Source organism: Montipora foliosa, chromosome 10 (genome assembly GCF_036669935.1).
Source record: "Montipora foliosa isolate CH-2021 chromosome 10, ASM3666993v2, whole genome shotgun sequence".
Lineage (NCBI taxonomy): Eukaryota > Metazoa > Cnidaria > Anthozoa > Scleractinia > Acroporidae > Montipora > Montipora foliosa.
Window position 1 is genome coordinate 7835746 of NC_090878.1, and position 27113 is coordinate 7862858.

The 27113-nt window shown below is 39.7% G+C and overlaps 2 protein-coding genes across 3 annotated transcripts; both read left to right on the plus strand.

Moving 5' to 3' along the window:
- Positions 1-3040: 3040 nt before the first annotated feature.
- Positions 3041-14799, plus strand: LOC137973189 (sphingomyelinase phosphodiesterase D-like). 2 transcript variants are annotated; one of them, XM_068819956.1, is made up of 7 exons: positions 3041-3191; positions 5713-6208; positions 8137-8451; positions 9351-9522; positions 10841-10935; positions 11853-12077; positions 13072-14799. In XM_068819956.1, the coding sequence occupies exons 2-7, from the start codon at positions 5761-5763 to the stop codon at positions 13341-13343; spliced, it is 1527 nt and encodes a 508-aa protein (XP_068676057.1). In that variant the 5' UTR covers positions 3041-3191; positions 5713-5760; the 3' UTR covers positions 13344-14799. The 2 variants fall into 2 exon arrangements, with proteins under 2 accessions (XP_068676057.1, XP_068676058.1); XM_068819957.1 differs by having other exon boundaries at positions 5713-5841.
- Positions 14800-18051: 3252 nt separating this feature from the next.
- On the plus strand, positions 18052-22626 carry LOC137973805 (Na(+)/H(+) antiporter NhaA-like). The gene is made up of 2 exons (XM_068820690.1): positions 18052-18502; positions 20474-22626. Exons 1-2 carry the CDS (start codon positions 18091-18093, stop codon positions 20896-20898), a joined length of 837 nt encoding a protein of 278 aa, XP_068676791.1. The 5' UTR covers positions 18052-18090; the 3' UTR covers positions 20899-22626.
- Positions 22627-27113: the final 4487 nt, after the last annotated feature.

The following is a 27113-nucleotide window of genomic DNA, read 5'->3' on the forward strand; positions in this document are numbered from 1 at the left end:
TGAAAACTGATCTCTAAGTTTATCACGTGTGCTGGATGGAAAACCTTTCTACTTTAATTGTACGGAAACGAATCAATCGGTAATGAAAACAATTTTGTGACACAATTAATCCTAATTTTTGACAAGTTGACCCAAAGAAATCTTGCAGATAAATCAATTTTGACGCAACCATACCCAACCCTTTTTGCAAACATTAAGCGAAATGCACTGGACACACCAGAAAGTTATGGCAAATCATGGCGATTTTTTTCGGGAAGGCAAGCCTTTCTATGGGAAACCTGTACGATTCTTTGGTTTGAAGTTTATCCCTAGGGTTTGTCCCACAACTTCGGTTATTGGAAGCTCTTATGTTCCACTCGTATTAAAGAGCCCAGAGAAGCTTAACCCTAACTTTTGTGCGTTTTCTGCACAAAAAAAATCGTACACGGACTCTTTTCAAGGAAACCACGTAGCTACATAGCCTCGTCGCCACTTAGCCGCGCAGTAACGTCGCCATTGTTTGAGTAACAGAAATAGAATTAAGGTTAGTTCAAACGTTCAAGCGTTTCCACGCCAATGCGCTTTAAAAAATTGCGGCTAACGCGCAAACTGTGGCTACGCGGCTAAGTTCAAAGAATGGCAAAAATGCCATTATATTCATCATTCTTAAAGTGCCCCTGTGATCAAAAAAACCACTTCCTTTTTTCCTTCAGATTTTGAAAATGTGTTTGCTTAACACCTGACTGGCAAAATTTTGAGCTTTGATTTTTATCCAAAGGCCGTTTACTTTGAGTGTAAGTTTTGGATTTCACGGTCCGCCATTACTCACGTTCAAAACTGGCCGATTGGACCTCAGACGGTTGGATCCAGGGAAAAGTGACGTCAGAGGCTCACTAGCTTAAAATTTCAGCGTGTGAACGCAGCTTATTTTTTATGCAAAGCGTGAGTTTAAAAGTCTGACAGGCCAAAACCCCCGTGCTGCATATTAATTCTGCGGCGTACACCCGTATTGCATTCTTAAACTAGTGAGCCTTTGACGTCATTTTCTCCTCGATCCAGCTCTCTCAAGAACATAATGTTTGAATGGCGGACCATTAAATAGGAAAATTACAGTTAAAATAAAGAGGTGTCTTTTTGAAATCAAGGCTTAAAACGTGGGTCACTTAGTGTTTTGTTAACATAGTTTTGAAATCCAAAGAAAAATTACTATGGAAACTTACATAGCTGCGTAGCCGCAGTTTGCGCATTTGCACGTTAACAGCGTACTCACTCAGTCAATAGGCTGATTTAGCAACAGAACGGGAACGTCAGTGGCGACGGCACGCGCAGAAAAAACACCAATGAGAATTCAGAATAGAATAGACTCCACTCTTTTCTTTTCTATTCTAAATCCTCATTGGTAGTTTTGCTGCGCGCGACGTCGCCACTGACGTTCCCGTTCTGTTGCTAAATCAGCCTAATCACTAATTTAGTAGTAGCCACGTAGCCGCGTAGTCGGGAACGAGGAAGCGTTGCTTCGTGGAACCGGGTATTCCGCAATTTCTCCCATTAATACTTCTCCTGGCTGAAAATTGCACTGCAGACTGGAGACCAGGGGTAAAATGTAGACTTGGGGTAATGTCAGCGGGGTTAATGTCTGGGGTAATGTCTACCACCTTCCAACTTAAGATAAAGGAAGCGATTCATATTCAATGGGAGAAACCTACACTTAATCATCAACTTTATCATGTTAATTTAAAACTTACTTTTCATTTTTTACATTGTCATGTTTCCTTTTGTTCTTATAGTTAATTAGCATTTTGGTTCACACTATATATTCAACTCTGTACTTTGTAATTTAAACTGAAGATGACAGAAGTTTCTGTCGAAACATGTTTTTAAATTTAAAAAATGTTGTGTTATTTCTAAAAACATCGATATGCCTGCTACTATCCAGACCTTTTGGTATAATTGTCTATAACAGGATATTGCTTTAAACCAGTAGCGAACAACAGCCCTATATATCCTTTCACGGCGTTTTCACAGACCGCGATTTATTTTGTAGATTGAATTTCCCAGGCACTACAGCCCGCACACAAAAACTTGTATACCACACCCGCACGGAGCCTACGAGGGACGGGATCCTTCACACTGAACATGTTGCCGATTTAAAAGGATGAGAAAACTAACTTAATATCAATATTATTACAATAACGTTTGGCAAAATGGCGAACCTTTTTCTGCGTGATAAAAGAAAAAGGACCAATGTAAGGTAATTTAAAGTAAAAGGTACGTGTAGTGTCAGAGACACGCGTACGTGAGCACACTTTCAGTGATAGGACCTCGCACCTTTTTAAACATTTACAGAATTCTGAGCATTGCCGCACTTTGTGCTCTAATGACTGTTTCAGCATCCTTGATCACGCTTCTACCACCTTCCAACTTAAGATAAAAGAAGCGATTCATATTCAATGGGAGAAACCTACACTTAATCATCAACTTTATCATGTTAATTTAAAACTTTCTTTGTAATTTTTTACATTGTCATGTTTCCTTTTGTTCTTATAGTTAATTAGCATTTTGGTTCACCCTATATATTCAACTCTGTACTTTGTAATTTAAAAACTGAAGATGACGGAAGTTTCTGTGGAAACATGTTTTTAGATTTAAAAAGTGTTGTGTTGTTTCTAAAAATAACAATTATACCACCTATTTGGTGGCTCCATAACCCGCGTCAATAACCCGCTTCTCAAATATAAGTTCGTTTCATTCATCGAGCCGTTCACCGGAACAAATGAGCCTAACAAATTGACCTGCTCCCGACTGAGTGGCTTTAAAGCTCAGATGGCAGAGCGTTGCACCGGCATCGCAGAGGTCATGGGATCGAATCCTGTTGAAACCGAGACAATTCAGCTTTAATTGTCCAGATAAGTGTGTAGATTTTTCTACTCTAACTTTGTAAAATGACTAAAATGAGGGGTGGTCCACAGGGGTAGTCCATGCATTGGGTCCATGAAGCGGTCCATGGACTGGGTCCATAGGGGTGGTCCATGAACCTAGGGTTCCTGTTATGTATACGCCCATACAGGGGGTGTCCAATATCAATTTCCTCGTTGGAGGTTTAGCAATTATATTTTCTGTTCCTGTGAAAGAGATCCTCTTTCCCAATCCGGCTCAAGCATCCAATCCTAATCACATGCGTTTACTGCTCCCACAATCATATTCCCTTATTGGTAAGTTGCTTGTTTCACACAATCCGGATCTCGCGTAAATTGAGTTTTAGCATCTCGTTTACGTCGAACGGCAACAGTTCGGCTAGAATTCCCTTTTTGCCAAAGATCCGAGAAAAGCTTTTTTTTCTGTTAGCCACTGATGCAACTTGTCAAGAGAGACAAGTTACTATGAGAAAATTTTCATGCTAAATTATGACCTCCAATAGCATGCAGTTTGCTATTCCAGAGATGGTTTGTTGCGTGTATAATTTACCACCTCCTTACGCAGTAAATTTCCATGTTGCACAAAGTAAAAGCGACGTCTACTTTTTGTAACATGAAAATTTGTTGCGCAAGAAGGTGGTAATACGGGCAACAAACCATCTCAACTTGCAACGCAACATTGTTGCGCGACAAGTTGCACGAAAAATGTGTCCCGTGTTACTGGGCCTTTAACGATGAACTCCCGTAGAAGGGAAGTCTCAGCTCGGTGTGCGGCATTTGAAGACTTTCCATGGGACGTTTGCTATATTCTATGATTTCATGGCCTTCAATTGGCCAGTATCAAAAATACTATAATACGCTTTGTTTGTCCCTCCAAAATTTTGCATAAGCGTTGTTTTTATTTTCTCTTGGGACTTACAATGGTCCCCAGAGAAATTGGCAAACAAAGAGTATTATAGTATTTTTGATACTGGCTAATATGCTCTCTTGGGGTGTGAAACATAAATAGGTGATGAAAACATTACACATCCCAAGGGAGCATATTGAAGTCAATGGAATCGTTGAATATAGCGAACATCCCATGCGAATTCATTTTCTAACACAGAGGATTGTCTGAAGCTTTTACTGGGCTCTTTCCTGTGGGAGGGGGGGGGGGGGTGGGGTGGGTAGCTCTGTCTTATTTTCGTAGGAGCTAGGGTTAGGGTGGTTTGTGGTCTGCAGTCTGGGGTTTGCAAATGTTACACAGCGCATTGAGTCATCAGGTTTCAAACCAAGTAGGATGGCCATACTCTTTTGGTAATTATCTGTGATACAGGCTTTCATTCACAACCATACTATTATCATACTATAGGGCTATAAAATACAGGGCCACCTTTGAAACAAGTGTTTTTTCATGTGGTTTGGTGGCTTGGTAGTCAAATGAAACAAGTATTACTGGAGTGGCTCGTCAGCTCGCTAGACACGACTGATGAGCCGCAGAGCCACTGAGTCACTCAAAGACATACCTTACTCATTCTTTAAACATTGAATTTCACTGTTGAGGTTTTGTCACATTTTTTGAAAAAAGTTAGATTCAATGAAGAAATCTTATTTGACTGAAAAAATATTTTTGGGTAGAAAAGTAGCCCTGGAAGCTTTGAGGGCCAACAAGCATGTTGAGTACAATGTCTGCATTTTATAGTCTTAATATATTGGATTACATTTTATTTTTATGAATCATCTGATCAGTAAACTTGATTTTATTAAAGTAACAAAAGCAACGAGTACTAGGTTTCATTATCACATGCCATTCAAGTGTAGGCTATCATTAGCATGCCAGTACATGTTATTATGCCCAATTTCGACTTGTTGGCTCATTATTGTGTTTTGGATCGGAATTGGCTTCTGCCTCATTTTCCATATTGCACATAATTTGTTCTACTTTAATCAAATTTGAAGGTTGTCTTCACATCCCTTAACAAGGCTTTCCATAAATCTTCCTGCAATGAATGTAACACCATTTGAATTCTGCCAAATATGAACAGAAATGCTCTATTTTTTCTTCCATGGATTGGAGGTCTTGCTTTTATTTGCTGCCAATGACCCTCTGTTTTGCTGGTGTGGAAACCTTCCCGGTTAACAAATTCCATGGATTGGTGAACTGTCTAGTGGACGTATTGTAAGCATGTTTTCCAAGTGGTTAGGCGACTAGGTGGATGCGTGCCCACATGTATACGTAGCTAGGTGGCTTTGTGGCTTTAACCTATGTGGCAATGTGGGTGAGCCACCATGTTGCTAAGTGGCTACGCGGGTAAGTGGCTATTAGGCTACGTGGCGTTGCTATGTGGTAATGCGGCTAACGGGCTTCGTGAGTTTATGTGTGAGCAACTACGCATACAATGTGCGTACTGGTAAAGGGGCTATGCGAGTACTTTACTATATGGGTACATGACAAAAAAAGATGTGCACTGAAAATATTAGAAGGCGTTAATTGACCTTAGTGAGGTATCTCTTTGTACAAATGGGAGAAAAGATTTAAGTGAAATTCCTTTCAAAAGAATAAGTAATGTATGGTCACTGCTTTGATAGTGGATGCTAATGGAATGTCTGATAACAATACAACTGTTCAGGTTTACAACTGTTACAATAACTATTCTAAGCAATAACTAACAGCAACTAACAGTGACTGATAGCAACTGACAGGTCTTTTATAGTAAAGGTAGAATTAATTAGCCTCAAATAGTTGAAATAAGGTAAACACAATGATGTAAGTGGTAGTGTTGTGATATCATAAGATGTTTTGGCTTATTCTATTTTTCTGGAAATTATTTACAAACAGAAAGCTGTAAATTGTTATGACTTCTGCATAGTCATAAACACCAGGAAGATGGAGTACAAGTCCGACTCTCAATGTCAGGAAGACCGATTGAGCATTGAACACAGGCAATGGAAGAAGAAAACTTTACAGGCAGGTTTGGTGATTGGAGCACTGACTGTCTTATGTTGTATTTTAATTGTGATCCTGATAGTAACTTACAGAAGTGGACAACATACTTACTCAAACAATAATTGCTTCCTGAAAGATGCTGAAACAGAATTCAGCAATAGTGTCCTCAAGTTCATTCACTTGTCAGATATCCATTATGATCCATTTTATAACAAGACCGCCTCAAGCAAATTCTTTTGCCGACAACAGTCAGCTGAAGACGCTGCAAACTATTTTGCTCCATATGGAAGAATTGGTTGTGATTCACCTCTGGTTCTTTTTGAAAACACGTTGGATGCAATGAAGAATATTACTGAGGATAATGAAATTAACTTTATATTGCTGACAGGTGTGTACAGTAGCAAACAATAATTATTATCAAGTGAAGCTATGATCCTCGCAGTTATGAACGCAATTTTTGTAATTGCGTAAAGAAGCCTGAAAAATTCAGGACTTCAACGGGGTTAATGGATCCGTGACCGTGACCGTGACTACTCCTCACCACGTTGGGAGCTGGTCTTTTTTGGCTTCTAATGTTCCCATGAGGAATGAATCAACGATGAAATGATATATGAAATGGATCATATATGAACATATGATCCATTTCATATATCATTTCATCGTTGATTCATTCCTCACAGGAACATTAGCACCCACCAATGACCAGCTCCCATCGTCAGTGGCTTCATAGCTCAGTTGGTTAGAGCATCGCACCGGTATCGCGAGGTCACAGGTTCAAACCCCGTTGCAGTCCTGAATTTTTCATGCTTCTTTATGCAATTGCAGAAATTGCGTTCATAACTGCGAGGATCATAGCTTCACTTGATTTCATATCGATCCGCAGTTCATATATGATCCATTTCATATATCATTTCATTGTTGAATAATTAATATCAGTTGAGAAAATAGGGTCTTTGGCACAGTTCACAAGAAGGAAAATCATTGAATCATGGATCATGGTTATCCTAATGTTATTTTACCAAATCACAAAAATAACCAAGTAGTAATACTTTAAGTATATTTCTGCTGTTACAGAAAGGAAAGTGACAGAGGGGAGTGTTTGGAGAAAGCAAAATCGAGAAGGCAATTGAAATGCTGCATTTTGCAAAATAAATAATAATAATAATAATAATAATAATACAGCACATTCATACAAGACACTTTACTAACCCCCGGCGATGGACTAGCATCCTATCCAGGGGGGAGTATAAATACTCCTAGTCGCTTCATGCTACAGAAACCAGAGATAAGCGCCGGCCTGATGAGCCTTCTGACTTGTCCGCAGAGACTTTTTTTTTACATTCATACAAATATATAGATAGAATGCTCAATATCCATAGCTCCAGGCGAGATATATCCAACAATATACACAGGTTGTGTGCAGTAAAGTACATGTAAGCTTTTTTAAAAACATTAAAAGGATCGCTGATGATCATTTCTCTTGATCAAATTGTGTTTTTGTTTTCAATGTGCTGAATTATAAAACCATTATTATAGCACTCAAGCTTGTGTGATATCGCTTAAGTGTAACCGAGTCAGCAACTAAGTACTAGGTTATATCACGTGTGCTTTCGTGCTACAATGTTTAATTGCTACAGTATTACCTTTTATTTATAATAACCATTTGTCCACTGGGTGTAGTGATGGCTCGAAGAAACATAAAATTGTCAAATGTATCCTCCTTGTCACTGTCCGCTATGGGCTGCTCAGCATCTGAATCAGTGTCATACTCTTCCTCCTTTTCTTCCTTGGCTAACTCTTCTGCTTGACCCTCTTCTATGGCCTCTTGTAAATTGTACACGTGAAAGTATTCATAAATTTTCCGTAGGTCTTCCAACTGAAAATCATGTAGAATGACATAGACAAATCATGAATATTGGTTATTAATTCAAGTTCTTCATGGGTCACTCAAAACCTTTGTTTCACAGATCTTGAAAAGTAATTTATCAAAGTCACATTTCATGGTTAATAACGCATCACGAGAAAAGCCCTGTATGACCCTCTCAGTAGTATTAAATTAACGCAAGGTAATTTTCTGATCTATGTTGGTGCAGCAATTTGGAGTAGCTGCTTTAATTTATTAGTATTAACCTAAATGCATACAATGCCAAGAAATATTTAAACCTTATTGAAGTGGACCTTGGTCAATCAAAGTATCTTCCAGCTACCAGTAGTTGTAAGTAAAATCCCAAGACCTGAGTGAATGACCCTGGTACTTCATTTTTGATCTTGAAATCCTGATGGGTGTTGTAAGTGATTAGTAGTTTTCCTCCACAGGGGACCTATCAGGCCATCAAATGTGGACAAGCTATGCTGGACCAGAAAAAGTATTGGAAAATATTGCTACTGTTAGTAGCAAGATACACTCCAGATTTCCAAAGATTCCTGTATTTCCATTAATTGGTAATAATGATCTTCCAGGACATTATGTTTTACCAAACTCAACCAGTGATTGGTACCAGAAACTTTTGTCTTACTGGCACCCACTTATTTTGTGTTCTGGGTGCCCCAGTTATGTACAAAACACCAGGAGTGAGCAGGTTTTGAACAGGACTTTTTTGGAAGGTGGATACTACAACACTACCATTGCAGGTATGTCTTGACAACAGTTATAGAGTTATCTTTTGACTCATGTGCGCAAAAAAATAATTTCAGCATGTATCTTAGCTTATTGTATTTGGTAAGTAGCATTTGACACATTACTAATCAGGTAATCACACTCAGGCGTTTAAGTCCACACAGTCATAAAACACCAAGTTAAGATTTTTCAGCATGAAGTCAAAATTTAAAAAAAACGTTTATCAATATATTTTATTGAGTCAGACATACAAACTAATTTAATTATCATTACTACGTTAGAAGATAAATAATAATAATAATAAGACCAACTTTATTTATTGAATTCAATGAAAGGGAAGGATACCAGAGGTTATCCCTATCAAGAGTATCCGCCCGCAGCCGAATGTAGTTGACTGAGAGTCGATTTTGATGAGGGAGGAAGACTGGAGTACCCAGAGCAAAAACCCTCAGAGTCAGGTTGAGATCACCTGAAACTCAGCCTACATATGACCTGAGGCCAGAGTTGAACCTGGGTCACCGAGGTGGGAGGCACAGTTGATAACCGCTAAACCACCCTGACTTCCCAAGAGTACAATAAACTAAAAGTGCCACTTGTCAATTAAGCAAATTTAGTAAAGGTGAGGGAGGTATTATTTGGAAATTAGAATACTTTAATATATTTGGCAATAAAAATCTAGCTCACTTGAAAAATATCCAGAACCTTCAATTGTGGACTTGAGTGTCAAATTGACATGTTGAGATTTCATTAGGTTTGGTTTGCTTGTTCAGGTTAGGTGGCTAGACTAGCTGTTCCTACAGACTTAATTAAGTTAAATGGCCTGTGGTTATAGCAAATTATTTTGCAAGGGTTTTATTTGATAGGGCTTTAAGATGTGTTTATAAAGCTTGACATAACCTTTGCGATGTTTCAGGTGGTAAAATTGTCCTGTTGGTTTTGAACAGTCTTTACTGGTCTGTAACAGTTGAAAGAAGAGTTGAAACTGATCAGAAAGCTTCAAAGCAGTTGGTTTGGTTAGAGGAGCAATTATTGCTTGCCAGAAACCAAGGACAGAAGGCCATAGTTGCCAGTCACATACCAGCAGGGTATAATATTAAAAACTAGATCATTGGACAACAATGATATATTTCACAAAATGAAAATCTGTATGTATTTTGCAAAATTGTGACAAAAATTTGTACTTTGGGATGATCTCCACTAACAGTGAGGTGAATTGGTCAATTGACATAATGGTTGAGATTTAACACTTCTTCATTTGGTTTCAAAAAATAGCGATAGAAAGAAATAACGAAAGTAAAACAGGACAGAATTATAGCTCAGATTTGGCCATCTTAGGAACAAGAGATTCAGAGGATAAGTTGTCACTTAAAATTTTAATAATTATGTTCATGGGTATCTGCACGTCTATTCAAATAACTTTGTTTTTCATAAATTCTGTGAGGTTGCTAGGAACAGCCTTCAACAGTCTTGCTAAATAAATTCCGACCTAGCTGGAAAATGAGGACTTTTTTTTAATAATTCTTAAATATCGAGTGCACCATGTAAAAATTTCCATTGGAATCTGATCCAGTATTATATGAAAAGTATTCTGAAACATTTTGAATAGGTACTGTTCTTAAGTTCATTTCCAGTCAACTTGCAAAATTTGGGCTCGTTTTGAGTGAAACTAAGAATCTACCGAAATTGTCACTTACTAAGGTTTATGCATCCAGCCCTTCAATTGTATTTCTAAAATCATACATTAAGTTATTGACAGAGAGAAACTTGTCAGTAACATTAACAAAGGAACTGTAGGCTGCCATGGTGTGATCATCCATAGTTCTTAATAGAGAAATTGGATTGAGCCCAGGAATTACATACCTTGATGTAAATTATGTGATTGCCTCCGTGTGAAAATGGTGAGGAGTGACCGGTGCATTATAATCTGGTTTGTCTGTGAAGGTTGAAATTAATACTGAAGATGACTCCCACTCAGGTTGTTGAGGTATATTTCTTAATAGCGTTTAAACTTCTTCCTTGAGATTTGCAAATTATTATCACTCTAATGATAAAGGTTTTTAATTTTGGTGCTTTGTTTTCTTTATGTAAGCTAGGGCTTCAGATTACTCACAGAGCAAGATCTGAATGTGCGAACTCCCTTGGGTCCTGCATGCTGCTTCTGAGGGCTTTTCATTACTGGCCTCTTCCCACTTTTCCTAAATTTCAATCTATTTTTTTAATATAACTGCTTTCTGTTTAGTGGTTAATATGTAAGTGGTAATACTTCATTACTGGTTATTACAGAATTTGTAATATGCTGTGCCATCGTCGGTAGTTGAGGGAAGACTCGTGCAAATGGAAAGGCTGGAATTTTGAGTTCTTACAAGTTGAACAGATCTTGAAACATTTTAAAATTGTGTTTAGAGTTGACTCATATTCTTCAAACCCATTTTGGTTCAGTAACTACACAGATGACTTTGTGAGGATTGTTGCCCAAAACTATAGTGATCTTGTTATTGGTGAGTTTGCCTTGGCGTTTTACCCTTATTTGCTATTAGTCACTTGTGATTGTTGCAAAATTGAAAGGGAATGTCATATGTTTGGGCTTTTCATAGTGAGGTAAATCGAGCAGAAAGGTAGAGTACAGGCTAGTGTAAGCCCTCAGAGGCTTCAAAGGGCACTCAGTAGATTAATGTCAGCAGTGTCAACAAGAACATCTGCCTTAAGTTTCTTTCATTTGTTGATTAATCTCAAGTTTGATACTGTTATGTAATTATTGGTACTGAATTTACAACTCCCCTCAGGAGGTTTCAGAGCCAATCAAATAATTCATGACTTTCAGAACAAGATTGATTAAGCTATATATCATGACGACATTTACAAAAGAGCATGTGAAAAGTGGTGCGAAGGGTAGCTCCCATGCCCAGTCCATGTGCATAGTGCTATGGTGCCTCAACAGATTTGTTAAGGACCATGTTTACTTTAATGAGACACTCAAAAGAAATTTCACCAAGTGGGAAGTATACAAAACATGGACCATCCCTGTGGACTCGGTCCATGGACTACCCCTGTGGACCCGGTCCATGGACTACCCCTGTGGACCACCCCTCATTTTACAAAGTTAAAGAAGAAAAATCTTTAGACGAAAGAGGGGCCTGATCCTCCCACTTATCTGGACAATTTAAGCAATTGTCTCTTTGTAGACACTTGAAAAAATCAGGTGGCCTCAACGGGATTCCAATCCATGACCTCTGGGATGCCGGCACAATGCTCTACCAACTGAGCTTTGAAGCCACTCAGTTGGGAGCAGGTCAATTTGTTGGGGCTCATTTGTTCTGTTGAAGGACTTTATGAATGGAATGAGCCTCTCAGGCCTCTCAGGGTCGAATAATATTGTTTGTTACTAATTGTTATTAATGGTGTCTTGTTTTTTCAGGTCAATTCTTTGCTCACACTCATAAAGATGATTATCGTCTCCAAACGCTTTCGTCAGACATTACCTTTAACCAGCGTGACCCTTCAAAGTCATTTGTACTTTTAGCACCTGCTATTTCACCTGTTTACCACAACAATCCAGCATTTAGGTTGTTTTCCTTAGACACAGAAATATTGGCCCTGACCGATTTCACTCAGTATTTCATGGATCTTGTAATGGCTACAGGTAAAACAGTACTTAAGAAATTTTGGAGATACACTGTAGTGTTGTGTTTGAAAAAATAAGGAAACATGAACTGCAAGTTTAAATGTCCTTTTGTTCAAACAGACAATGGTCTCTTTGTGACTTGGTCATTGTAAACACACAAATGTTTCACTTTTTTGGTGATGACTCTTTCATTTGTTTCTGAAGTGACAAAGAGTAGCATCAAAAAATGAGTGTTGAGTCATGTTTTATCAAGCGTGACTGCCTGTCGTCTCCTGTACTCAAGCCATTAATTCCTTGTGTGTCAATTGACAGGCCATACTGCCTCCGTTCAGGCGAACGTGTTCCGGTGCGCTTTGTCCCTAAGACAAAGCGGTTCGCAGATTTCTGCACCATTATATAAGTATCAAGATCAGTTGTAAACCTCTTCTCTGTTATTTTTTCTCTGTTATTTAGTGCTTTTAATCATATCTATATAATTATCTATTTGACTGTGTTTGTATTGTATTGTCTTCTGTTATTGTCACTGACCATCCTTGTAATTCAGCCTTTAGGCCGCGAGAGGGATATCAATAAACTATTATTATTATTATTATTATTATTATTATTTGAGACTCGCTGATTGCTGAGTATCAAGTTAGTTGTGAGTGTACCATAATTAACTGGAACAAAAAAAGCCTTGTGAACATAATAGCAAACTTTAAATTAAGGCTGCAGTAACTTTGTATATGTTCATACTAAACAGGGGACTCATTGCTTTACAAAACAAGTTTCTGGCAGTTGTTTAGGAATGCAAATGATTTGAGCTACAGTGTACATTACTTCCTTTTTACTGTTATGTAATCCCAATTGCCTTACTTTGGGTCAGGTTAGGGTTAGAGAAAAGCCCTTCCCACTGGATTGACTCTAAAGTTATTTATCAGCAGACTACACTTCTATGTACTATATTTATGGGAAGTTGCACAATAATGTATTCCTGTAACTTTACATCAACTATTTACTTGCTGCTTTTCAGAATTCTCCAGTCCTGTATGGCAATTAGATTATACATTCAGCAAGAAATATCCATCAAACAACACATTTATTGATGCAGAAAGAATCAACAAACTTAACCAGCAGTTACTGAGCCAAACAAGTAACAAAGTCTGGAAAGGTTATGTGTTTTCAAGGGAAACGAACTACCAGCCAATGCCATATAACAGGTTCACTCTGTACTGTGCTATGAGATTTGTCCATTTTCAAAACTTCCATGTATGTATTAAGAAGTACAATGTACCAGGTGGGTAATCTCATCCCAACCAGAAGCAGAAATGATCTTCGATAATGAAACATGTAACATGCAGTCCATTATTTTTTATTCTGAAAAGGGGCATTTTTAAAAATAATGTATGCTGCAGCTAAAGTTCTAGTAAGAAAATGTGTCATTTCTTTTTACAAGCACACAATAAGTTAAATAATTATTGTTTTGTAAATTCAAAGGTAGTCAGTATGTTAGTTTGAGCTTTTCAATAGACCAGCAGGGTTTCAATAAGAGCAGGGCCCAGCGAAATTCACCGGCTATTGCGTGTGAACTCACAGGCTCCTTTTCCTTGGAAATTACCCCAACCTTTACGAATAAAATGAGAAACATTCGCACAGAAGACGAGCCTTGGATCAGAAAAGATTTGTTGATGAGAAACAAAAGAGACGCCTCAATTCTGAGTAACAGTGATCAAGGATCGAGCACACATGTTTACAAGGCAGTGGTCCGGCGGTCCATTACTTGGTGTAAGCTGCCTGATTTCCTAACTACATTTGAAGCGTGACAAGGCGACAGAATGTCTTTTCGGTCACAACAGATGACATACATTCTATATACCCAGCTGTACAGAATGCAAAAGAGCGTTAAAAAGGGGTCTGTGTCACGCTCAGTTTTTGCATCTTTTCAAAACGTAAAATATATCTTGCCATCAAATTTAATTATTTCAAAAATTTAGAGTATTAATGTATTCTCTTAAAAAAGAGTCAAAATTGAATGATATCAATGTTGTGTTCGAATACCCAGTAATGCAAGAAAATGCATTTTAAGAGACCCAAATTTCAAAATTTTCCCAGGGGAGGATGACCCTGGACATCGGAAAGCACACCTTTCATGGTGTGCATTGTCCATTTGTCGCCTACTCATCGAACTACTGATCTGGTTTTGTCGCCTGCTAAAATTCTTATTGAAAACCCTGGACCAGTGTAAATGCACTGTAATCTAGCCCTAAAAAGGTGCAACCCAATGACCTTTCAGAGTTTTAATTTGAACTAAATAGAGCTGAATTAACTATGATAGATGGTATGCACATCTAGGAAGGACCAATTTTGTAACTATATATTATATAATTATGATGGTAAACATAGTAAGTTGATAGCGTTAAGCTTGGCAAGCAGGTTATGTAAGGTCTCAATGTCATTTCATCTAAAGCAGTAATTTGGAAATGCCAATGGTTGGATTTTGTTTGTAAATTAAGCTTATGTGGCTCAAGGGGACCATTTTTTTAATGTCAGGTGCCTTTGTAATGGACTTTATCACATAATTTACATGTATGTTACTATAAATTTGTTAGAAATAGTTTTTCAGTTTTTTCAATGAAGGTATCTAAAGTAAATGCATGCAGGGAAGTGCCTCACAATGTTCATGGACATTTATCACTGTTATGTTTATTAATGATAGGTAATTTTGTTATCTTCTGATTTCTAATAAAGTTGTTGAAAAAATGATTGACCAATGATAATTTCTGGTCTCACCCCAAAATTTTGAAGCTCAACCTTGTTCTTCCTCAGTTCCCATATTGTGCTGGTTGATAAAACTGAAAGAAGTTGCATTTGCTATTGATGCGTTATTACCTGGAAAAAAATTTAAAAATTACAGGATTTGAATTAAATGGAAATTCAAAGGCTCTGGAACTTCAGAGATCTTCAGGTAGTGCCTTTGGGGATAAGGGGTCTGGGAAGTACATGTACAGCAATGAAGCCCGGGGGGGGGTACTTTAGGAATTTCTGGGTGGGGATGTGCCGCTGGGACCCTGGAACCCTTAGCCTATACCAGAGCTAGTTCAGCTGAATTTTGCTACCCTATACTAGAGTAAACTCCCACCGATTTCCGTCTAAATACCGATACTTGAGAGTTAATAATATCCAGAAGTTTCTCATGATAGCCATTTATCGACACTGTTGAGGCTGAGTTGCGCAAATTTAAACTTTGCCGACTCGACTTTTTAATATTTTTGAGCGGGAATTTCTGGTTTCCTTAGTCTTGATAAAATCTTCAAGCGACTGGTCAGTTTCGTGAAAAATGATACCCTATTCTAGACCCAAACGCTCTGATTTATATACCCTATGCTAGAGTAAACTGCTTGAAAACCATACCCTTCACAGCGGCACATACCTATATAGCCCATATATGGCAGTACCCCCCCCCCCCCCGGGCAATGAAGTTAGATGAGAGGGCAGAAAAACTGGATATTTAAATCACTGCCAGGAACTGCCAAGATTTTGCAAAAAGTACTTTAGTACTGAATAAGAATGAACCTAAGGGACCCATGGTCATTGGTTATGACTCACTCCCTGTAGTATGAGCAATGGCATTTTGCAAAACGTACTTGAATAGTGAGTGGGAATGAACATAAAGGACCTGTGGTCATTCAGGTTATGACTCATTCCTGGTCGGATGAACAGTGGCATAGCATTACCCTGGGAATGTTTTAGATTTTGACCCTCCAAAGTCCCCTTTCCCATGTTTCTGACCACCTTCTGTAAAACAGTGGAAACTGGTATGGATCCGCCCCTGAAGATGGATTCGCTTACCTTGCTTTCCACTGTGGTGTCCAGAAAAATCGGGAAAACCAGATAAGTCCCATCCAAACGAAGGTTGAGGATAACTCATCTCCAGGTTCTCTTGGTGTTCATGGCAAACATGTCAAATTCCTAACCATGCATGGGGCAACGCATACCCTACCGGGGGGAAGGCTCCCTGAGGCTTAACATTGATAGGTGCATAACCCATTCACAGGCAGCTCTTTTCCATGGGTAAAGGGTGAATGATAGGGATTTCTACCTAACGGTTGTCATGACTGATTTGGAAGACAAATTTAAACTTCAGCATTATAATTTCTTCAATTTTCAACAACCTGGCCTGCGACCTAAGAATTACCATGAGTTATATTACCTTGTTGCTTTCATTTTGTCTTTTATAATAATGTGTAAAATGTTGATCATGAAATTGAGCAATTGGATTAATGGATAAGATTTAATAGTCAAGAGAACAAAAATTCAAGCTAACAAGAGCAAGCTACCCATGGTGACCATGTGAACAAAAGAATAAAAGAAAATTTAAAACAATTCATCTCTATCCGATCTTCTTTGGTAAAGTAAAGGAACAAGATTGAATTAAAAAGTAGCCGTTAGCAAAATCTGGATCGGACAGACAAAACTCGGACCAGATCAATAACAAAATTCCTGCCAAATGTAGGTCATTGACCCTAAACCCTAACACTCAACCCACATGTCTAAGGCTTTTGATTTATTGCATCCACCACTAACTACTGAGAAAATTAGTTGCTCAGAGCAAAAAATGTAATAGCAATATCATAACAGCAATAAGAATGACAAGAATAACAACAGGGTGACATCCTTTGTAGACTGTATGGGAAGTGTGCCCCAGCCTCTCCCACATCTAAATTCCCAGAGAGGCATAACGCAGGACTGAAAGTGTTGTACTTCAAGGTGTTGAGGGAATTGAGGTTGGTGGCTTCTTCTGGATTCTAATCCCCTAGGGTACTCTTCTGTAGTGTCCAAACCTGCATGAGTCACCATATTATGTGCAAGTGTACTGGTATATCCAGGTAAGCGCAGAGCATTAATTGCGTTGGCAAGGCCAACAGAGTGGACACTTCAGTTGTGGACCATCATGCAGGCAGAGAAGTTGTGGGCTGTAGAGATGAGCTACCTGTTGCCAGACATTAAAAAAAAGAAGTGTGAGGAGAAGACAGAGAGGTGGGGACCTTGAAATCGAGGATTCACTGGTGCTTAAGGGAGAGAATGACAGTGCTGTAGTTCAGTTTTTAATAATTCATTTAATATCTCAAATCATTATTGAGATATTCAGACATTCGAACCCTCCCGATTTGATGTGTTGCCTCTCATGCAGTCTCTCCCTATTTTTATCAGGTTCTCCCGATTTACCATGAAATTCTGAAAACAAGGAAGAAAATGGTTATTTGAAGTATTTTTTTGCAAGCTGAGTGTAAAACGTTACGTATTACACTTTCTTATCCTATAATATCTTGCCCATTCTCTCCATTGAACACTCCGTGTTGTGCAAACTCATAAGAGCTCATAACGCCAGCAGTCTTACTCCATTTACCAGCTCCAAAACTGGCGGGCAAGCAACACCTTATAGATTACCATAAAAATGATGTCAAAATGTCAAAATGCAGGAAATGTCACTTGAGAGAAACTAAATTTGCAAAATTTCCTTGAGGGGTGGGAACACCCCTAGCCCCACCTGCAGGCTCGTGCATTAGGCGCTCATAGAAGCGCCTTCAGCGCTAAAAAATACTCCCTATTTTCCTTCAAAAGGGGTTGGAATGTCTGGCTAGGTAGTTAGGCCTGGGCTACTTTCTGCATTTTCGGGTCTTAGGGATCTCTGTTTTCAAGACACCCTTTCTCAACCCATTGACTCCTGGCTATGGAGAGAATCTAAACAGGGTTGGGTTTCTCTGTCTAATGCGAGACGATTTTACTCATCAACTGGGGGTGTCCTGAGGGGTCAGTAGTTTAACTGGTCAAAAGCTATGGCCTCTCCATTAAGGATCATGGAGGTGCAAGTCCTTATTGACCCACTAAAAATATGTTAACTTGGGATGGAGCCACTAAAAAGCATCCTCCCATTGTCAGCAATAACACTTCCTAAGGTACTTGTTGCTCGGGTGGGGTCCGTGACATATTGGGTAGGTCTTACAATAAGTACGTATTGCCTTCACCTTTGTTGTGAATTAAGTCACGAAACATGAACAAAATCCTCAGCTTTATTCCTGGGCGAGCAACCAAAGTCGTTCGAGTCGTACGATTGCAAGGAACGATACGACCAGAAGGACCAAGGAGCTTAAACTTGCGCAAAGTAGAAAAGTTCATCGACAAAGCATTCGACACAAGACGAGTCAAACCCAAAGCAGTTTGCCTTGAGATCAACAGCATGGGTGGCACTGTGGTCCAGTCTAATTTGATTTATGAACGAATTAGATATTTATCAAAGACTACAGGAGTTCCAGTTTTATCGTTTGCTGAAGAATATGCTGCCTCTGGAGGATACTGGCTTGCTTTGGCTGGGGATGAGATCTTTGTGGATCCGAACTCCTTTGTGGGCTCTATTGGAGTTCTTTTTGGAAATTTTGGGTTTGAAGAATCGATTAAAAAACTCGGTAAGCACGTGAACTTTGTTTTGTAAGATCTGGAGCAGCAGCAGCGCGCACCATTGGTCATGCTCAAACGCAGATTTTGCATTGAGGACTTTTTTCATTTGCTTAAGTTAAGCCTCAGGGTGGGGCTGACGCAGGGGAATTTGACATTTTCATGGAAGCTAGCGTCAAATTTCCCACCCCTGGGCACCTACAGACTGGGTTAGGGTTAGGGTTAGGGTTAGAAAGAAACATTCTCGTATTTATGAACACTCCAGCAAGGACTGATAGCAGTGATGGTCCCTTATTTACCAAAAGACCAGGGGCGAATCTAGGATAAAATAATGACCAGTTTCCAAAACAACAAAAACGTTTCTGGGGGGTTCCGGGAGCATGCTCCCCTGGGAATTTTTTAGATTTTGACCCTTCAAAGTCCCCTTTCCCATGTTTCTGACCACCTTCTGTAAAACAGTGGAAACTGGTATGGATCCGCCCCAGAAGACGGATTCGCTTACCTTGCTTTCCACCCATGGTGTCCAGAAAAATCGGGAAAACCAGATAAGTCCCATCCAAACAAAGGTCGAGGATCACCCATCTCCAGGTTCTCTTGGTATTCATGGCAAACATGTCAAATTCCTAACCATGCATGGGGCAACGCATACCCTACCGGGGGGAAGGCTCCCTGAGGCTTAACATTGATAGGTGCATAACCCATTCACAGGCAGCTCTTTTCCATGGGTAAAGGGTGAATGATAGGGATTTCTACCTAACGGTTGTCATGACTGATTTGGAAGACAAATTTAAACTTCAGCATTATAATTTCTTCAATTTTCAACAACCTGGCCCGTGACCGAAGAATTACCATGAGTCATATATATTTATTATCTTGTTGCTTTCATTTTGTCTTTTATAATAATATGTAAAATGTTGATCATGAAATTGAGCATGGATTGGATAAGATTTAATAGTCAAGAGAAAAAAATTCCAAGCTAACAAGAGCAAGCTACCCATGGTGACCATGTGAACAAAAGAATAAAAGAAAATTTAAAACAATTCTATCCGATCTTCTTTGGTAAACTAAAGGAACAAGATTGAATTAAAAAGTAGCCGTTAGCAAAATCTGGATCGGACAGACAAAACTCGGACCAGATCAATAACAAAATTCCTGCCAAATGTAGGTCATTGACCCTAAACCCTAACACTCAACCCACATGTCTAAGGCTTTTGATTTATTGCATCCACTGCTAACTACTGAGAAAATCAAAATCCTACATGGTTTTTCAAAAGCAGCTACAAATCTTGTGCAATTATACTTTAACAACGGGAAGTAAAGAGTAAGACTTACTAATGAAATCACTAGTGTTAGAATTATGCTTCTAGAGGCAGTCCTCTGGGTTCGCCATTTGGTGCACTAAATATTATGGAATTGTTTCCAAAATGACTTAACTTAGTTTGTGAACAAGTGTAACCTGTCTATGTATGTTTACTTAATGACCATCAACTTCACTTCCCATGAAATAGCGAGGGAAAGATTAATCTCAGAGTGGTATGAGTGCAACTTACTTCAAGGGAACGTTTGAAGAGATAGAAGGTACAAAAGGATATGAACATTGTATTGTCAAATACTGCTATTAAGAATCCTTAATAATTAAGGCTGTCAGGGGTGATGATAGACAAGAATTTGAATTTTAATTGTTTGTAAGAATGTGGACAAGAAAAGTAGGGGGTGTTTTACAGTGCGATGCGCCTTACCGTGGCCACCCAACAAACTTTCACATTTGACAACTACGTATAAGTACGTCAACTCAAACAACACATTGAATGGTGTTCAACTTACAACCGTGCAAACTTTGCAAGGAGGGGTGGCTGACAATCAAATTCACACACCCTGATTGGCGTATAAGTTTTAAAAAACTTTGTTAGCTTGCCACGGTAAGACGTGTCGTACTGTAATGTGGCCTCTACTAAAAGGGAAGTTATGCCTCCACTGTTTAGGAATTGAATGGCGACTCCTCACTGCTGGCAAAAACAAGTTCCGCATGGATCCCTTTACTCCACTCAAGCAAGAGGATGTAGATTTTACCACAAAACGGCTTCATGAAATCCACAGCAACTTTATTGAACTAGTGAAGATGAGAAGAAAAAATGTTGATGTAAATCACAAGACTGTCTTTACTGGTGAAATCTTTACTGGTAAAGAGGCCGTATCCATAGGGCTTGCAGATAGTGTTTTCACTGATATGCGAGGATTGTGTAGGGATAGGTACGGTGAAGATGTCAAATTTGAACGCTGTGAACCTTCTGGGGGATTTCTCAAAAAATTTGAAGGTTTTGGAAGTAAGGCAAGCATTGACCTTTCTCTTAATGATTTGTTAGTTGAGTTGTCTGAGCAACAACAAAAGGCAAGATTTGGTTTCTAAATACAGCTAGTTGCTAACCATGAAGCACCATATTTTCTTACAATGCAAACAGCTTGTGTATAGTAAATCAAAATGTTGTGATCCTTGATTTATGCTGTTGTTTTTGCTGTCTACACAGAAAATAGCTTTTTCATTGTCCTGCAAAGAGTTTTTAAGAGTTAATTCACACTGAGTGTTGCAATTAAAAAAAACCCTCAAGTTGGAAAACGAAAAGTGTATCTACATGAAGTTGCTTAAAAATACAGGGTAAAATATCACTAACAATGACAATTTGCATATCTCCTTTGCAGTCTTTCTAAAGTTTTCTAGTATAGACAGTGCTGTATTTTAGCCTGTAAAAAGTTTCATTGTCAAACCTTACAAGATTGAAGTCCTCAGAAAGTGAATCAATGGGGGCAGTTTCTAGGTCCACTCAAAAGCTGTGTCCCCTTTAGTGGAAAAGGTTGGAAGGAGGTTGTTGGAGCAGCAACACTCAAGAGTTAGGGTTATAGGCAACTCCAGAGTCTGTAGGATGTGGGACAAGTGGCACTAGTATGTTCTAATGCATCAGTCAATTCCAGCAGTGCCCATCCCCCCCCCCTCCCCCCGCGGGCATTAGCATTTTTTTTAATGGGCAAATTCCGCGGGGTGGGGACACATAAACTGTCTAAATGCCCCGGGGTGGGGACGAAGAAAGAGGGCAAATGCTCCGCCCCCGGGAACGAAATAGCCGTGTTCACGTCGGTGATCGTTTTTTGATAAACCAAGTATAGTTCACCTTGTCGCTGTGAAGAATCAAGACATTTTAAATGATGATGAATCGCATTTTAAGCTCGCAAGATTGGGCTTGAAGAATGCATCATTTGAACTGATTTCGCAAACGTATAGTATTTTAACTCCACTTTAATGAATTTAAAAATTGCTAGGCTAGTTTTGAATGCGAAATGCGAAGTAGTCGTGTTTACGCAGTCTTCACGTCAGTGATTGTTTTGTGATATCAGTTCACCTTCTCGCTTTTATATATTCATATGCTTACAAGTATAAATGAATAAATACCTTAAATTGAGAAAACATACCTTTAAAAATATCCACAAGTTTTTCGAGTCCGTGACTGACAAGCCAGTCTTTAACGAAGGCCTCGTCTTTTCCGATAAACTCTTCCATGTTAATTCGAAAACACGTGTGTCAAAAGCCCGGGGTTCGCCCCGGGTAGGCTAATGCCCAGCCCCCGGGCCGCATTAAAATTGCGAATGCCCCACCCCCGGGACTGACAAGTTGAGCAAATGCCCCGCGGTTGCCCGGGGGGGGGGGGGGATAAGCACCGCTGGAATTGATTGATGCATAATCACGGGCTTTGTAGTTGTATAAAGGGGGATTTTCTAAAGTAGTAGTTGCAGTTTGTTTTGCTTTGTAAAATGTGGTTTCTTTGTAGTCAGTTGGCTTTGTTAACATGGTTATAATATTTTTATTACTATCTTTAAAGACCCAGAGTGTTGGTCCGGCCAGAGTTTCTCAATCGACAACTGAGCCACCGGTGCGCGATTCTGTAAGTCTGTTTTAGCGCTTGTTCAGAGTTATCACATTCGTTCATTACATTCCATTCTCTTGTCAAGAATTGAAGTCAAAACTTGGGACAGTTTTCTCGGCCGGTATTTTCAGTTCAAAATTCATCAAAAAGGGGCTTATATCAGTTGGAAATCATCATCTAAGTAAAGAGTATGGTCATTAAAACATGTACGTCAAAAATTCGATTGGGTCTAATTCATTTGGAATCAACGATCATGAATACTGAATCAAAACACTTACATTAAAGGGAGTTATTGAAGCGTTCGACTTCGAAAATACGCGGCATCTTTTCTGTTTCCTTCCCAAAGCACAGCCTGTCGCGAATCTCTTTCCCAGTCTCCAGGTTCTTTGTCCGGATCGGCTGGAATAATGACCCCCCCCCCCCCTTTTGGCGCCTATTATGACGACGACGAAAACAGTTTGCATATTTAAATACTGGCTTCCTGAGGAAGCCCGAGTAATTAAGAGAATATATCTTTCTCAGTATTTCTTGTGTCACACATGGAAGACCTTACCATCAACTGATAAAGAGGGTCGTGAAGGGGGGGTCCTAATCCCATTTCCCAGCAAATTGTTTTTTTCAAATCCCAGCTCAAGTCCCCACAATCCCAGCCTGTGTTGCTCAAATTGAAATCCCATTCCCATTTTTCTATTGTTTTTGTTTCATGAATCCCAGTCCCAGTGCACAAAATCCCATTTCCCAGCCTCTAAAAAAGGCAGATCCCAGCTCCCATTTTACCCCTTCACAACCCTCGATAAAGGAAAGGGAGACCATGCAATGGATAGATAGATAGATAGCTAGATAGATTACTTCGCAGCCAAAAGGCTGAATTGTATAATACTTAACAAATTTTACAATGATACACTATATATGTAATGTTAAAATATATGAATATGACTACTTTAAATTTATTTAAATTACTAATGCTAAAAAACCAGAAGTAAGAACAATAAGCAGATAGCCGAACGCATATTTACACAGTGTTGTTGGCTAAACGGTACATGGCCGGAATGAATGATCGCTGAAAACGCTTGGTGCGCACACCAGGGAGGTCGTACTTTCTATTTCTCCTTAGGTTGTAATGGTTTACATGATTGGGAGGAAGTGGGATAGTTTGTGGTTATCGGAGATGACATTAAACAACTTAAAGCACCGTTCCTCGCGCCGAGACCGCAAAGTGTCTAGATCATAGGTACTTAAGCACAGACTATAGGAACAATCAATGATGCTTAGCGCCCCCTTCTGTACTCGCTCGATATCATTGATAAGATACTCGGGCAAAGCATGATGGAAAATAGGCGAACAATATTCGAGAACTGGTCTAACAACAGTGCAATAAAATTGATAATGTCACGAGAGTTCACTCCCGCTCTCTTGAGAAGAACCAGGAAGTGTAGTCTCTTATTGGCTTCCCTGATAGCCTCATTCACATGATCATTCCACGCAAAATCACTAGACAGAGTCACACCTAAGATCTTGGCGGAGCTAACAACAGAGACTTAAATAAAGACACTTAAATAACACTTAAATAAAGTTCCTTTCCTTTCCTTTCCTTTCCTTCCCTTGTCATTGCAACCGACAAGTAAGGGAGATAGCGTACGAGGAAGAGGCGGTAGACAAAAAATGTGTTCAGAGCAGATTTCCTGAGCTACGCAAAACACATGCGCCTTTCCTCACGTGGGGCAGGAAAATGATGAAGTCACACTTCAAAATACGCGATAAATGAACTGACAAGACAAACCGCAAGAATAAAGCTTATAATTGGGTAAACAATTGTACCATTCCACAACCACATACTGGAGACAAGGGCAGACACAAGCCATGTTCAAACAGCAACCAGACTGATTCTTTTGGACGTCACTAGCGTTCTATACCTGAGGTGTTATTTAAGATCGAGGAAACGATCAATACTGATTGCAGACACTGTAAAAAACGAAATGCAATATGCCATCTCAATGAAAACATAGAAACTGACGAGATAAACACTTTTAAAACTATTCTTCCGGAAGTACGATATGATAGTTCCCAGCGTTCGGGTCCAAAGTAGTGCCAGGCTTCGAGGAAATTAGCTTCGAAACCAACGACCTTGACATTTTCAAAGTTCATGATGTGCCCGAAATGGGGGACTTGGCTTGCAACTTTGGAGTTGTGGTCAAAACCTGCCACTGCCTTTCTGTGCTCCGCAATTCGGGTCTTTAATGATCTTTCTGTTTGGCCATAGTACACAAAATTACACTGTGTGCAATTGATCTTGTACACTATGCCTAATTTCTGGCGATCAGAATCGTCTAGCTCTTTGGGGTTAGTTGTGGTTTGTAAGCTACTTTGACTTTTTGATGTTTAAAAATGCGAGCTATTTTCTCGGAAACACCCTGTATCCCATTACAAGTAGACGCGGCACAGAAATTCAAGTGGATGTTCACAGAAAACCGACACACCCCGACCCTTATCTCGATTTCTTTTCGTGTCACCCTTTGTGCCACAAAAGATCCGTGGTGGTTAACACTTTGCTGAAAAGAGCAAACAACATTCCGTCAACGAATAAAGGAAGACGAGAAGAAACGCAACGAGTCAAAGCCGTTCTGCAAGATAACAACTATCCCACGTCCTTTATTCAAAACTACGAGAGGGCGTTAACTAAACAACCCACCGATAACAACTTCCATGGCTTTGTAGTGCTGCCGTATGTACAGGGCGTTTCCGAGAAAACAGAGTCAAAGTAGCTTACAAACCATAACATGCTGAGCATCAAACAAACAATTAGGTCGGGTCAAGCATCGAGATACTCTCACACGCGAAAAACGTTTCGCGCTTCTAGGGTACGCCACCACCAGTTCCGATGGGCTAATCGTCTTTGTAAGAACAGTGCACAAGCATGACCAAAGCACCCTGACAACGCTCCCCGGTACGAGTTTTACCTTAGCTACTGCTAAGTGGAGAAAGCTGCATTTTGCTTTGTGGTAAATGAGGCCGGAAATCTTGGTAGCAGACCGAGAACCAATAAGCGAGCTGATTGGCCATCCTGATAGTAACATTGCCCAACAAGATTTATCTTCGGTAATCATAAGAAAATTCGTGTTTTCCGGGCTTCTACTGCCTTTAACGGATGACGAACCCAGCCAGCAAAAAGATATGCTTCTAAACGCCTGAAAATACATGTAGGCGGCCGGGAGACTGCAAATATGTTATCTACATTTATTAGTCCACTATTACGCCCTTTTACCATATTTGGTCAAGAGAACGCGCAAAATATGAGACGGTAATACACTGTAGTGTCCCGGTATGACCGGTTTAGAATAGAGCAAATACGGACGGATAAGGACTATAAACCATTGGCCCCGTCTCACAAATATTTTTGATGTTCGTAAGTCCTCTGTGAGACGTTAAAGAACCTACACACTATTCGAGAAGATTAGGGGATGAAGTTCCAGTTGATGTGGCTGTCCTTCGTGAGTGTATGGGTGGGTGGCTATAGCAGGTCTACATCAGCTGTATAGCTGCCAATACTTCAACCTGCTCGAATAAATCATGAAATAACAAACAAACAATCAATAAACCATCGAATAAGATATATATACAGCACCCATTTGAAGATGACGAATGGAACACCTACAGCTATGGCCCGCTTTTGCCAGAAAGCAGCCATGGCCTCAGACCGTTTGTAATATGAACGAAAACAGATAAGGTCGCCCGCTCTACAGACAAGGAGGATGCTAATGATACCTTTTGAGGTTGTTTTCGAAATTTTGCGACGGACACGAATGGAGACATCTCCCTCAAGGTGTAGGAATGAAGTAATCAAAAACTTGGCATGTTCTGTGCCAAGATAACGATGGTGAACATGCTTCGGCTGAGCCGCATTGAATTATGACCTTTTAAAAACAAGAGAGCCTTGTATTTGTTCGTGACTTGCATACATTTACTTTAAAACGTTGCCACAACAGGAATATTGGAATATAACATGGCTCATTCACAAGAGCATTTTTATCCATCCTCAAAACTGTCCACTCTGCCTAAAACTCTGTTCGCAGAGTAGGAAAGAATCCCTTGGGAAAGCATCAACTGCCTCAAGCTTCTTTAAAATTCAAACAGGTGGTAATGCTGATTGCACATGCAGTGTTCATACAGACTTGAGGCTGAGCAACGTTATGACTAAGTTGAATTTTGGCAGGGGCCGGTTGGCGGTCATCTTGGGAATTTGTTCGCGGGGGTGCCCGTATGTGGTCACACCGCAGAAATGTGGATTGCTAGGCACCCAGTTTTGACTTCTCTTCCCGGAGCAAGCGACTGTTTTTCCCAGAGAGGCGAGTACGAATTCCACTGCATATGGTAGTGGAGCCTCAAAGTGCGACGGGTGGTTGGGGTTGGATGCAGAGGAAGGAGGAAGCATTGACATGGAATCTGCTTCCTTCGCACCTCTCGCAACAAGCAGCAAATAAGGTAGTTTGCAAGGAAAGGAGCGGGATTCATGTTCCTCCGAGTCGATGCCTCGGCAGACAACTTAAACGGTTTTGTTTTGTATACTCAAGTACCACGTTTCAGAACACGATCAATTCTGGATATCCATGCAGGACAAATCAAACAGTAACGCGGTCAAATAGGATCCGGCGTTAAAAACTCTGAAAGTCTACATAGTTTGCACTGTACCAAACGGTATATTCAAGTACCA

Excerpts from the sequence above, each read along its gene's own strand:
- LOC137973805 (XM_068820690.1), top strand. The coding sequence starts at position 18,091 with ATGAACAAAATCCTCAGCTTTATTCCTGGGCGAGCAACCAAAGTCGTT. Across the intron at positions 18,503-20,473 it reads AGAATCGATTAAAAAACTCG|GAATTGAATGGCGACTCCTC; the intron begins GTAAGCACGTGA and ends TCCACTGTTTAG.
- LOC137973189 (XM_068819956.1), top strand. The coding sequence starts at position 5,761 with ATGGAGTACAAGTCCGACTCTCAATGTCAGGAAGACCGATTGAGCATT. Across the intron at positions 10,936-11,852 it reads CTATAGTGATCTTGTTATTG|GTCAATTCTTTGCTCACACT; the intron begins GTGAGTTTGCCT and ends TTGTTTTTTCAG. Across the intron at positions 12,078-13,071 it reads GGATCTTGTAATGGCTACAG|AATTCTCCAGTCCTGTATGG; the intron begins GTAAAACAGTAC and ends GCTGCTTTTCAG.